The sequence below is a fragment of the Sinocyclocheilus grahami genome, unplaced genomic scaffold (genome assembly GCF_001515645.1).
Source record: "Sinocyclocheilus grahami isolate Dianchi unplaced genomic scaffold, SAMN03320097.WGS_v1.1 scaffold318.1, whole genome shotgun sequence".
Taxonomy (NCBI): domain Eukaryota; kingdom Metazoa; phylum Chordata; class Actinopteri; order Cypriniformes; family Cyprinidae; genus Sinocyclocheilus; species Sinocyclocheilus grahami.
The window spans coordinates 181,249-195,895 of record NW_015505497.1 but is presented as its reverse complement, the minus strand read 5'-3'; the positions used below and the strand labels follow the sequence as shown (position 1 = coordinate 195,895).

Sequence of the window (14,647 nt, the reverse complement as noted above, 5' to 3'; positions counted from 1 at the left end):
CCAAGACAAGGCAGTTGAAAAAAAAATCCTTTATTTTTCCATGATCTTTTTTCCATACATTTGTGGTATAATAAATAGACAGGGCCTAAAGGTCGATTTCGCCAATGTTCCTTGCATTTCTGAATGATAATGCTTTTCTCCCACACTGCAAACAGATTTTCATAGAATTTACAACCAAAAATAAAAAATAAAGCTTGACACAAGCTGAAAATACTGCCAGCAGCTCTCTGTACTCACTGTCAGATAGACCTTTCTGAGCCGTGACGCTGTAGCAAATCCTCAGGAACAAAAATATATATATTTATATTTATATATTCACAGTTAAAGTATTTACACATAAGAATCCAAAGGAAAATGGGCAGGAAAAAAAAGACGTTTCTACAAGAAACAATCTTTCAAAAGGAAGTACAAATCTGTTTTATGTACAAGATGTATCATTTTCTTTAAATTAGCTATTCAACCCCTTTTTCATATAATGATTCCTGAAAAATATTCCTTTTAAATACTCCATTTGTCGCTTATAAAAGCAGAATGATGCATCATCACTCCCCATCGTGATTAAAAAAGCCTCGTTCCTCTATACAAACCATTATTATCCTGTACAATATAGACATTTAAAAAGAAAACCAACAAAAAGCTGGGAGACCTTACCCTGTGAGTGAACTAATGTAAAGGACACGTTTCATAGCTTGGTCTTGTGAGTGCCATTTGGCTTGATGGGGGTTGGAAGCCTCTAGTGCATTTATAAACATAACCAAATCACAAAGAAAAGCAAGTGACCAGGCTGCCTTGCAGATCAGAAAGTCTTCTGCTTTCAAAGGGAAATTTGGCTGAATGAGGCTGTAATAGCTTTTCAAACTTTTTGATGATTAAATACTGAGCAAAATGCAGAAGGACCTCAAAAGGGTCGCCCAAAGTACCAGTGAACTTAAGTCATTCGTACAAACACACACACATAGGAGGAGACAAAATGGAAGAAGGTTTGCCTTTGGAGTTGTGACACATTAAAGTACAAATTTGGCACTGCATTCGACTTGTACTTGATTTTCTGGGTCCACTGCTGACGTTTTCAGGTCGACGGACCTAATACTCCAGGGTCTGATATCCTAAACATTGGTGCATCTACTTAGATTAGATTTATTAGTGGAATTGGTGCCTAGACAAGCTTTTTGAAAAGCATCAGTGCTGTGCCCCAGTTACCGCACTCACAGAGAACTCCTAATACTATGAAAACCCATGCTGAAACCAGTACAGGTGGATTTTGCTTCTTAAAGTGAACTGGTGGAGAAAATTCGGGACATACGTTTGCAGAATAGCAGCATCATATTGGTGAGATCCGCTCCGTAATAGAAAATTCAGCACTAGTGACTGAATATGCATGAAGCCAATTGGACCTCTGCATGTTCATCTGCTGAAATAGTGAGCTGACATGACAAACGCAGAGTTAATACTAAGCTGTACAGCTTTAAAGTGGAATCTGATTGAAAACAAGCAGCTTTCTGCCTTTACACCTTACAAAAGCTAGAGGGCAGCAGACATGCTCAAATCCAATATTCACAGAGACTGTTGTAAAAATGGCTTGAATAAATGAAAGAATAAAGTGTAGTGTATTGTTGGTTTTGGTTTTGATCCTTTAAAAAAGGTCCAGTCTGTAGGTGCCACATGCAGCGCTGGCTGAAATACCGTAGGAGCGTTTCGCTTTGTGTAAATTTGCCTGAGCTGTGGATCTTTTCTACTGATTTGTCTTGTGGCCGGCACAGGTGTGCTTTTGTTGAATGTTCTGCAAAATGAAGACAACTGACCCAATTCCCCCAACAATGGTTAGTGTCACGATGAATGCTAAACCTTGTGGGCTTGTTACAGTGAAGTCCGACAATAAACTAAACTTCATACAAGTCGGGCTGGAAGGACAAGGACAAAAAACCTGAACAAAGCTTTTTTAAAACTGAATTTTGTGCATGTGGGACAGATGTGAGCAGCTTAAAGTGTTTCAGGTCCGAGTTCAAGGACGGGGAGGTCTCTCCATAACCAAACCGCAGAGGAAAAGGGGACTCCACGGCAAAGACAAACTGTGTCAAATGGGCAGACGACAAAGTGAGTGCCCAAACTTTTAGGGGGGAAATAAGTCCAGTTCCATAGAAGTCAATGGAAGAGTGGTAGAAAACTCATTTTTTATGCTTGAAAGAGCACCTGTAATTTGTAAACAATCATAAAAAAAGTACAAAAAACGAAGTCCCAGACACTTAGCTGCACGATATATCCAGTGGATGTGTTGGATTTCACCCACTATTTCCTCTGTAGATCCAGAAGACGGGGCGTCTGGGCTTGTTGTTGGGCAGTGCATGTTTTTAAGAAAGTTCTCACCTACTCGTTGGGGTTAGTTTAAGGTTCCCCTGCAGTTCTCTGCGCCACAGAGGCACGGTATCTTTTCGTCCTCGATGGGGAACTTGTAGTCGTAGGTGATCTCCTCATTAACATTTATTGGCTGCCGGGAGTAGATGACGATCTTTTTCTGCGATTCCACAGTGATGACCTTGGCATAACAGTTTGGCTGCAAAACACAAAGAAGAACATGATCAATATGGTTTTCGACTTCAAAATGACCTTTTGTTAAGACAACGAACAAGCAAACTCACATTGCAACTGTGATTGATGAAGCGGGCAAAGTTGCCACATTTGGTTGCGTCTATAATGGTATCGTGATCCACACGGAACATGTAGCTACTGCCGATGCCTTTATCCTCGTAGCGCTTCTCTCGCATGTCTGCGATAACCTGCAGATGGAGACGAGACAGTTATGAACAGACTAGCCAACAAGCAGGAGCGCTGAAAGTTTGGTTGGCTTCACGCTCACCTGTCGGATATTCTGGCCGACATATTCGATTACCATCTCATCAGCAGCAATAGGTTCCATGGCGAACAATCCCCAGTCATGAATGTGACTTTTACAGAACCGGATCTTCTTTTTACGGAACTGTGGAGAATTTGTGACTCGTTAGATTTGGCCTTGGCTCATATTTTGATTGGTGACGTTGAACAAGATATAAATAGCTGGGTTTCGCTTGTCCTACCTTGAGCTGGTTGAATTTGAGGAGGTCACTGTCGCAGCTGAAGGACGACAGCAGGCGGCGCTGTTCAGACCGCCGCTCTGAACCTGCCCTAGTGGATGCTTGGGGCTGAGCTGGAATACTCTTCCCCTGTGAGAAATCACACACAAACACAATCAACATCAGGACCTTCAGCAATTCAGCTTAATGAAGTATCGACTGTGAGTAAACTCCAGTATTTTATCACTGCGGCCCACCTGAGTGTCCACATCAGGCTCTTCGGACTGCAGGCGTGAGCTATTTAGGTACTTCATTTTGTCTTTCTTGTCAATTTTGTAGTAGCCCTCGCTGCGGGCGCAGCCGGTGACATGGTCGCGTATACCGTCCTCTTTTCGCTTCTTCTTCAGCCCTGATGTGTTGCCCATGTTGGTAGGTTCAGAGGAGTCAAGGAGTCTTTCTTTACATGAACAGATAGATCTCCACATAACAGATCTGCAAATACTAGCAATTAATTTTAGTGGACGTAATTATTTTGTTATAACAATACTGTCAACAAGCAAGAGAATCCCAAAAATGTGAATACTGGGGTTCTAATTGATATGTAGAAAATTACATTTTTCAACATCAACCGATGAACAGCAATACACTTCCGCTATTCCGTTTGAACCCACTAGGGGAAGTCATTTAGTAAAAGGAACTAAATGACTTCGCCAAACACTCCCCCAAATCTTTTTTTTAATTTATTGAATTCCATTTGCTCCCACTAGGGACGCAGATGTTACCAACAGCCACTTTAATAGGATTTTACACTTAAAGGGATAGTTCACCCAAAAATTTTAATTTGATGTTTATCTGCTTACCCCCAGGGCATTCAAGATGTAGGTGACTTTGTTTCTTCAGTAGAACACAAACGAAGATTTTTAATTTAAACCGTTGCAGTCTGTCAGTCACATAATGGAAGTGAATAGGAATCATGGCTTTGAGAGTAAAAAAAAAACATACACAAACAAAACCAAATTAAACCCTGCGGCTCGTGATGATACATTGATGCGTAAAGACACAAAATGATCGGTCTATGCAAGAAACTGAACAGTATTTGTATCGTTTTTTTACCTCTGATTCACCACAATGTCCGAACTGTCCTGAGCGCGTTCTCAACAGCCGGCGCATGTGGCGTCGTCTCCTCCTTATCCCATTTATGGCGGATCGCAGACTTATAAGTGCATTACCGCCACTGGGTTTGGTTTTCCTCTTCCTCCAATACTGTTGAGTCACCATCTTCTCTTTTGAAGGTCTCTGAAGGGTGGTCTGGGTACAGATCATTTACTGGTAGATCTGGAGGTGATGAGGCCACCATTGGAGCTGGAGGCTCTTCAGAATCTGGAGGGGTCTCTACAGGTACCTTTTTAGACTTGGGGCGTCCTGGTTTCCTTTTGCTTGGAGTAGTATCTAAGGGCACAGGAACATCTATCATTGGAACAGGAAGGTCTTTTGGAGCAGCAGGAGAGGAAGTCTCAACAGAAGTGGGAGAGGAGCCTTGGGGAGGCAGAGGTGGTTCCTGATGTGAAGCAGCAGGAAGGGGAGGACCAGGGAATGGGGAAGAACCTGCATTGTTAGGCTGTAGGCTGGCCTGGGGAGAGGCGCTGAGTAGAGGCTCTTTAAAGAGAGACTTCTCCTCCAAGCTCTCAGACGAGGCCTTCCTGTGCATGGGAAGGCCTGCAGATAAAGCAGCAGACTCAGGGAAAGCTGGGGTGAAAGTAAGATCTCTACCCGGAGTCCGAGGGATACCAGCGCTGAGGACAGGGGATTGAGCGGGGTAAGAGAAAGGGCTGCCGGGAATATGTGGCGAGCTTAAGCTGTTACCTGTTAGCGGCGTGTCGCTACCTGGTGTGCCAGGAACCGTATCAGTGCTCTGAGACTTGCCCAAACCCCGGGGTCTGTCCATAAGATCTCTCCCCGGTGTGCGTGGGATGTCCTCTTCCGTAGGCATCCGCCCACGGATAGGCATATCCGGCAAAGCTTCGGGAGGCGGCAGAAGGGATCGAGTTTTAAGGGCATGACTGGGGGGAAGAGGAAGGTGCATTGAGGGCATAGGAAGAGAACGAGGGATTGCAGCCTCTGATTCTAGGGGAACCGGGCCATCACGACCGGGGGTACGGGGAAAGTCTTCAGCAGGGATCTTTGGTCGGGTGTCCTGATCAGTATCTGCAAACGAACCTGTTGGGGTGGGTGGCCTCAAGCTACTAACATCCTCCAGGATAGCTTCAGCTTTGGGCACTGGAATACTGACCGCCAAATCAATATCGGGTTCATCAGCTGAAAAGAGACGACAACCAATCAGGATCTGACTTCAACACAGAATACACAACTGCTACATGAACATCAAGCTAAACAACAATCAAGGCTCTGACCTGGCAATCCTTTGGAAGATGGAGGCCACACGTCTTCAACTCCAGGCTTGATTGAGCTCACTGCAGTATGTTTGGGATCGATTTCTACCTCATCTAATGCTTCCAGCCTGCCCAACTCATTTGGTTCCTCTTCTGGTGGTGGTCCTGTGGGGGTACTAGGAGCTTTTATGTCAACATCCTCCGCTTCAGAAGATGAGGATGAGGAAGATGAGGACGTCGATGAGGTTTGTGCATCATTTTCATTTTCATCTTCATCCTCCATTGCCACTGCCTGCTCTTCTTCTTCCTCCTCTTCCTCCCCTGAACTTGATTCGTAGTCAGACGAGCTCTCGCTCCCAGAAGAATCGACTCCAGGCTTGATTGAGCTCACTGCAGTATGTTTGGGATCGATTTCTACCTCATCTAATGCTTCCAGCCTGCCCAACTCATTTGGTTCCTCTTCTGGTGGTGGTCCTGTGGGGGTACTAGGAGCTTTTATGTCAACATCCTCCGCTTCAGAAGATGAGGATGAGGAAGATGAGGACGTCGATGAGGTTTGTGCATCATTTTCATTTTCATCTTCATCCTCCATTGCCACTGCCTGCTCTTCTTCCTCCTCTTCCTCCCCTGAACTTGATTCGTAGTCAGACGAGCTCTCGCTCCCAGAAGAATCAGAATCAGATTTGGAAGAGGAAGATGAGCTAGAAGATTCTGAGGGGGCAAAAAAGTAAAGGTCATTACCTCCGGTCAATTACAGTGACCACAAGGGCACAATATTCATCCAACTTTTGCCATTACCGTCATCCGATGAGTCCGATGATTCACTCTCACTGGAGTCTGATTCGCTTTTCTTTTCATCATCTTCCTTGTCCTCCATATCCTAAAAAGGCATGTTTATGTTAGGCTTAGGGCTGGACAATAATTCAATATCAATATGTATCGCGATATAATTTTTTTCATTAACGGTGATATGATTTTTAAACACATTTCCGATATTTCGATATACATTACCATTTTCCCATTCATCACTATTAATAGTCCTACTATGTATTATATGTAGCTATTGTTGTTGTAATGCTTAAATTTAATAATTAATTTGAAATAACCCAATAAATTCATTAAATAATTCTTACTATTTGGGATTTAAGACAAGTCTGGGGCTATTCTAACTTTAAGAAGTTATTTACAATGATTTCTAAGAAGATTATTTTCAAGAATTTGAATTCTTCTTAAGTTTTGTCTTAAGAACAATCTTACGAAAAAAGATTAAGAAGAATTTTTGGGAATACAAAATATTCTTAACTTTTTTCTTAAGTTAGGAAATAATAAGAAAATGGCAGTTAAGAAGAAATTTCTACTTAAGAAAGTTTCGTAAATCCGGCCCAATGAGTATTTGATTAATTAAGTTACACCATGTTATTTTACTATTATTCACATATTTATTAATGTTTTGAAATAGCATTTATTTTTTAATTATATTTTTTATTTTGGTAATTTTGTGCTTTTATCATTTATTATCAAGTGCTTTTAGAATTTTATTTATTTCAATTTAATTTCTTATCTTTAATGATTCTAGTTTTTGTAAAATAACATTTATTTGCAAAGGCAACATTTCTAATTTTCATTTATGTTCTTTTAAATTTTGGTTATTTTATTTACTTGAGCTTTATTTCAGTAATTTACCAATTTTAATAGTTACAACACTGTGAGAAACATGCTGTATTTTTAATAAAGCAAAAGTAGCACAAATTAAAATGTTTGTTTTCCAATAATTAGTTAAATAATTGTTAAAAGATCTTAAAACTAGTGTGCAAAACTCGCCAGTGCATGTGGGGTCCCTTTCCAATAGGATTGGGATCATAAATCAGATCACCTAGAAAAATATTATCATACCTCTGCTCAACAAACTGCATGACTTGTTTTCAGCACAAATGATACGGGGCTAATTATGCACCAGAATAAAAATGTTTGTGTTAAACTAAAAATGACCCTAACTAAACTAACCCTAAGCAATAGTAATGATATTCTCTAGAAACAATCATTGTAAGTAGCTTGAATGTAGGAATCCAAAAACTTTCAGATATGACACAGCCCTTGTTAAACGATGGTTTTGGAAATTCAGAAAGAACAGCAGTATCCTGATGGTCCAGCTTTCTAGCAGGAAGTAAAGCACAAAATGAGCTAATGGCTGTTCATTGTTTCTTGAGTTGAACTACGTGTAAGAGGAAGTGAAAGTGTGTTGCACATAGGCGGCATTCACAGTAGGATCATATTTCATGGGTTTGCCATACAGAGCTAGGGGCTGTAATGCAAACAAGTATATTTACAAGAGGAAGCCTCATTAGGCACTGAACATTTATGTCCTTACTGCAGATTAGAGGTCGACCGATTATCGGCCTGGCCGATTATCGCCGCCGATATCCTGTGGATGGGGCAGTGGGGGGAACCCTGGTGGGGGCATGGGAATGGTCTGCATCGGAGACATCGCAGAGTTGACCACAATGTTTTTGGCACAGTCCCCGCTAGCGATCGGTGTGCCAGGCATCTCATCATCGGAAATCTCCATGTCTTCACCTGACGACTGATGGCCCTGCATTTATAAAAAAATTAAATAAAAAAACATCTGTTGCATTAGAGCACAACCAAGTCATTTACAAAGCTAAGCTGGTGAACAATATCTATTGGCCTATATTGCCTTTGGTTTAACAACTCCTGTGCAGCTATGAAAAGATACATTTCGTTTTTTTCCCCCCTTTTTAACTTGATCCAGACATAAAATTTTAATGAAGTTCTATTGCTTTAGTGAGCATAATAATGGGCCAGATTCATGAACATTAAATAAATTAAGAAATGTCTTAAGATCAATTCCACGAAGTTCGTAAGAATGTTCTTAAGTGCAATTCTTGAAAAACTCTTAAGTTCTCAAATATATATATTCTTAACAACATTAGAAATTCAATTGGAAATTCAAGGAAATTACGGTCTTTATCTGAGTGAATACATGACTGAAGACGCACTGATAATCTCACACTTGATTGTCTTTATGCGCTTCCTGCAGATTACCCTAATAATCTTAAACGCACACACTATTTTCATCGCGACCCTGACTGGCACTCGGCTTCACATTTTTAATGCGCCGTGTTTTTGAACAGTTACTTTTATAGAGCCTGTCGATCTGTTTCATTCATTTTTGTGCTGTGTTTTTGCGCTCTCATCCAAGTGAACGCTTCCGGTGTGTGCTACAGCAAATGCGTCCTGCAAATAGATCCCAATCCACTAACGTTACACTGAAGTTGCAAAACACCTCAATATTATCTATGATTTCCGTGATGCGGAAAACGTGGACGCAATAGTCATATAAATGGAATTTACTGTATGACGCGGAATGTCACGGAATTTGTCAAAGTTTGGATGAATTAATCAAAAGTAGGTCAGTACACTTAAATAGAGTCGCAATATGGATTAGTATCTGTAAATATTAAGCTGCAAAATACTATTTAAATATGAATCTTGCATGTTCTGTGTGTCTCTGTGTATGTAAATGGCACAGACGCGCGGTGTTGTTTTCTACACATACAAAGTGTGCGACGCTCGCGCTGATTTCAGCATATGAGGACATAAATACATGAACAACATCTCCAGAACTGCTCTGACTCGCTCTAAGAGTCACTTCATGAGCGTTTGACAGTTTCATTGGAGTAAAACTATCTTCATATAATTTACATAGACCTACAGAAGTTCCTCATGGCAACCCGTCAAAATATAAGTTCGGGTTAGCTTAAAGAAATGATCAGAAATAGATTACTGTGGTGCAGTATGATGTAAATACTACTCCGGGATGAAAGTTTTCCGTCGCTACGACGGATTTCCGTCAATTGTTAATACAACAGTTCAATGAACAAGTACTGCCTGATTTTGCTCTATTTTATCAACGAAAATAGTTCCAAATAAAGTAACAGCTCAGCCGCTTCACATCTCTAAAAGCAAACACAGCGGTGTTTCATTTATGAATGAGTGCGTTTTTGAACGAATCTAGTGAGTCAGTGATTCATGATTACCCATTCATAAAGACAGTCACTTGCTTCATTCCTGAATGAATGAGCCGTTCAAACAAATCAATTGAATGAATGATGATAAAATCCGTGATTTGCCGCAATCTGCTGGTGATTTCAGTTTCATTTTTAGGTATAATTGCAGTTATTTAAATCATGTAATTACTGTGGGAGTACTACACTCAACCAACACCAGGGAAGGCAGTTTTTTTCAGAGCCCTTGTTATTCTTAATTTTGACATTAATTTTCATTTTTACACCAGACATATATATAGGTTCAAAATATCGGTTATCGGTCTACTTGATCTGTAATAAAAGGTATCGGCCTTGAAAAACACATATCGGTCAACCCCTACTGCAGATGCCTAATATTCTCACATTTTTCTATGGAAAGCTTGTTTGGTACAGATTAACATGAAGGACTTAAACTGTGCCAGGCTAAACTTTCTATTTTTCATGCTGCTGAAATGTCACAAAAGGTTGAGCTGCAAAATCTCAAATAAACAAGGAAATAAGCAGTGATGCCAAGAAGTCTCCCGGCTAGACCTATGGGTTTATATACCTGCACACACAATTGTCAATTTATATATTTTTATTACTTATTTACTATTTTTATTTTTATTATCTGTGTTTTTTGTTCTGTCACTGTCATTCTGTTACACTGTGGAAGCTTCTGTCACGAAAACAAATTCCTCGTATGTGTAAACATACCTGGCAATAAAGCTCATTCTGATTCTGATTCTGATTAAATAAGCCCTACAAAATATTGCACACTGAAATCTAAATTAAATATAGAAAAAACAAAAACATGCTTTGAGACTCTGAAGAAAAAAAGATTCAAAAACATGTTTTGCAGGCAGATTGCACTTTCTTCTACTGCTAAAATGTGAAACAAAAGGGAAAGTAAAGGGCCTCTTTAAAGGAAGATGAGTGTGGTTGCCTCTCACATTTCTTCTGGGTCCTGAAACCCTCCATACAGCAACTCATAATATCATATTTAACACCACATCAGAGTAGTTAGATACATTACAAACTAATAGCAAATAGTAGCAAACTACACTAAATCAATTTAGAAGGCAATACCTTAAAACACTTAGAGCATGTAACATTTTGCTACAAAAATGTCAAAAATATATTATTTAATCAGTTTCAAAAACGGATTCAATGAGGCTTACAAATCAGTTTATTCCATTTGAACAAACGGAATCAATACTTCAAAAGGGGGACATTTCAGAAGAACTGTTTGTGCAGCTGCAAACTGAACTCATACTCAGCCTACACCTCAAATTTGCACATAATATACAGTACCTGTACATACAAAAAAAACTGTCTATTGTAATATACCTGCACACACAATTGTCAATTTATATATTTTTATTCCTTATTCTTATTTACTATTTTTATTTTTATTATCTGTGTTTTTTGTTCTGTCACTGTCATTCTGTTACACTGTGGAAGCTTCTGTCACGAAAACAAATTCCTCGTATGTGTAAACATACCTGGCAATAAAGCTCATTCTGATTCTGATTCTGATTAAATAAGCCCTACAAAATATTGCACACTGAAATCTAAATTAAATATAGAAAAAACAAAAACATGCTTTGAGACTCTGAAGAAAAAAAGATTCAAAAACATGTTTTGCAGGCAGATTGCACTTTCTTCTACTGCTAAAATGTGAAACAAAAGGGAAAGTAAAGGGCCTCTTTAAAGGAAGATGAGTGTGGTTGCCTCTCACATTTCTTCTGGGTCCTGAAACCCTCCATACAGCAACTCATAATATCATATTTAACACCACATCAGAGTAGTTAGATACATTACAAACTAATAGCAAATAGTAGCAAACTACACTAAATCAATTTAGAAGGCAATACCTTAAAACACTTAGAGCATGTAACATTTTGCTACAAAAATGTCAAAAATATATTATTTAATCAGTTTCAAAAACGGATTCAATGAGGCTTACAAATCAGTTTATTCCATTTGAACAAACAGAATCAATACTTCAAAAAGGGGACATTTCAGAAGAACTGTTTGTGCAGCTGCAAACTGAACTAAACTGAAAGTGTGGTTGCCTCTCACATTTCTTCTGGGTCCTGAAACCCTCCATACAGCAACTCATAATATCATATTTAACACCACATCAGAGTAGTTAGATACATTACAAACTAATAGCAAATAGTAGCAAACTACACTAAATCAATTTAGAAGGCAATACCTTAAAACACTTAGAGCATGTAACATTTTGCTACAAAAATGTCAAAAATATATTATTTAATCAGTTTCAAAAACGGATTCAATGAGGCTTACAAATCAGTTTATTCCATTTGAACAAACGGAATCAATACTTCAAAAGGGGGACATTTCAGAAGAACTGTTTGTGCAGCTGCAAACTGAACTAAACTGAGTTTTATATTTAGATCTTCTCAGTGTTTCCCATACATTGATTTATTTGTGGCGGCCCGCGCCACAATATCAAAACTCACCGCCACAAATAGATTTTACAAAAGGTTTTGACTTTGTTGAATAAACATGAGCACTGCACGTGTCAAAGTCGAAACCCGGTGAGGGTGTTTTTATATCACTGTATTTCTGAAGGAAACCGACTGTCTTCAGAAAATTATGGATGTCATTTTCATTTCATCTTGCCTGTAAGGCCTGAGCAGCGTTTGTGAGCGCAGCTCTTATTTGATTACAGCCATTATCGGGAAACCTCTATCTATCCCGCTCTACAAGTGCCTCCTGCTGGCAGAGAATGAATTTGCATATGTATGCTGCCACAAATAGAGTGCAAGTCTGTGGGGAAACACAGCTTCTGTTATGAATATTATTCAATATTTTTATTTGAATGTCGGATTGAAATGAACATCGCTGTTATTGGAGTAGTTAATCGTTAGCATAAACGCGACTAACGCTAATATAATGAGCATTAGAATTAGTTTCTTTATTAACTATTTAATGCTCCTATAACTTTTATTAGGGTTAAAAAACAGGAGGACTTGATGATATTGACTATTTTTACACACCAGAGGCTTTAAATTAATTGTGAATCTAAAATATGTGTGTTAGAGAATGTACAAATGGCTAACATTGTTTGTGTCATATCAGTCAGAAAAGCAGTTCTGGGCTTTTTTGTTTTTTTATTACACGCCAGAGGCTTTAAATTAATTGTGAATCTAAAATATGTGTGTTAGAGAATGTACAAATGGCTAACATTGTTTGTGTCATATCAGTCAGAAAAGCAGTTCTGGGCTTTTTTGTTTTTTTAGCTAACTTAGTTGTTATTCTTGGCAAATAAATCAATGTATGGGAAACACTGGTAATGTATATCGAAATATCGGAAATGTGTTTAAAAATCATATCACCGTTACTGAAAAAATTTATATCGCGATACATATTAATATTGAATTATTGTCTAGCCCTAAGTTCAAGTAGCTAGTTTTTGTGTTTTGCTGTGGTACCGAAATTGGTACGTGCATTAACCAGGATAACGAGTATGAAACATGCTCCGAGTTGCTTCAGAAAACAAAAAAATAGAGCAACAACAAAAGCGTGTTGCTGGAAATGGGTTTATTATTGAAAATGCAAACTGCTTGTCTGCCAGCAGGAGGCGCTGTGTGAGCGGTGGAACTAGCGGGTTCTCCAGTAATGGCTGTAAACAAAGCAGCTCCGCTCATGAACGCTACTTTATCAGATAAAAATGCCATCTAAACTATTCTGAAGACAGTCGGTTCCCTTCAGAGATACATTCATATAAAACACCCGCGACGCGTTTTGATTTTGAAACGTGCAGTGCTCATGTTTATTCAAGTCAAACGCCACAAATAAATCAATGTATGGGAAACACTGGTAATGTATATCGAAATATCGGAAATGTGTTTAAAAATCATATCACCGTTACTGAAAAAATTTATATCGCGATACATATTAATATTGAATTATTGTCTAGCCCTAAGTTCAAGTAGCTAGTTTTTGTGTTTTGCTGTGGTACCGAAATTGGTACCGAGAACCGTGGATTTTCACTGGTATTGGTACCGAATACTGATATCTTGGTACCGTGACAGCACTAGTCTGTTATTTAGAGGTGCTTTCCAGCTAAAATGGTATATAAAGATCGAATTCGAATTTTAGGTGTGCGTTAAGGAGGCAGCCTTATCAGTGGCGCACGAGATGCGATGACAATTTAAATGTCATTGCATTTTAATGTTTTTGTTAGCCTAACCAGTTGAAGCCACAAGATGCAGCGCTGCTGCATTGTTAATTACAAATATTGCGGGAAAAGAGAACATCAATGCGGAGAAGATCTTGTTTACGTAAAAAGGGCTGTCAAAAAAAAAATCGAATTTCGAATATTCGTCGAATTTAAAATATAAATCCGCATTCGAATTTTAGGTGTGCGTTAAGGAGGCAGCCTTATCAGTGGCGCACGAGATGCGATGACAATTTAAATGTCATTGCATTTTAATGTTTTTGTTAGCCTAACCAGTTGAAGCCACAAGATGCAGCGCTGCTGCATTGTTAATTACAAATATTGCGGGAAAAGAGAACATCAATGCGGAGAAGATCTTGTTTACGTAAAAACTGAAACCAAGCCGTTGACACAGAACGCATATTTTGCACATTTTCTAGAGGGACATCTATCACCGTTGCACTCGCGTCTCGCACAAGAGAGTCGCATGTTTAGAAAGCCATGTAAAATTAATGCAAGTTTAACTTTGAAAAAATATATATCTCGAGACTTTATGGTGGGTTTTTCCCCATCTGACTGCAACTTGTGTTTTTAAATGAAAAATTTACTCTTGTGTGATTGGTTTTCGGCCCTTTGTATTAAACTATGCATACATACATGATGCTGTTTTGTTTATAGTTGTTTAAGCAACTTAATTAATTATAATTTGTTTATAAACATTATTTTAAACATTATGCACTTTTTTCACGGATAGTCATGTCCGTGACTATGCTTTATGCTTTGAATGATGCGCCCTCTTGTGGCCTCAGGAGAGAAGCCAAAAGCTTTTCTTTACCCTAACTGAAACTATGCATTTTAAATTCGAATATAATTAGAATTTTGCTAATATTTAAGCACAAAATTCGAATTTAGTTTTTCAGCCATTTTGACAGCCATACTTTATACTACTACTTTCTTTTTTATTACTTTGAA

General features: G+C 38.8%; 1 protein-coding gene across 1 annotated transcript in view; it reads right to left on the bottom strand.

Annotated features, from left to right (window-relative positions):
- Positions 1-15: 15 nt before the first annotated feature.
- LOC107602035 (histone-lysine N-methyltransferase SETD1B-A-like) overlaps positions 16-14,647 on the bottom strand; it is a 23,383-nt gene continuing 8,751 nt past the window's right edge. Inside the window, exons 7-16 of the mRNA XM_016294423.1 lie at positions 7,835-8,027; positions 7,729-7,739; positions 6,236-6,317; positions 5,459-6,148; positions 4,277-5,363; positions 3,305-3,557; positions 3,072-3,197; positions 2,855-2,974; positions 2,637-2,774; positions 16-2,551 (exon numbers count right to left, since the gene is read on the bottom strand). Coding sequence (XP_016149909.1) covers positions 2,378-2,551; positions 2,637-2,774; positions 2,855-2,974; positions 3,072-3,197; positions 3,305-3,557; positions 4,277-5,363; positions 5,459-6,148; positions 6,236-6,317; positions 7,729-7,739; positions 7,835-8,027 — 2,874 coding nt within the window. The 3' untranslated portion in view covers positions 16-2,377. The remainder of the gene's footprint in view (positions 2,552-2,636; positions 2,775-2,854; positions 2,975-3,071; positions 3,198-3,304; positions 3,558-4,276; positions 5,364-5,458; positions 6,149-6,235; positions 6,318-7,728; positions 7,740-7,834; positions 8,028-14,647) is intronic.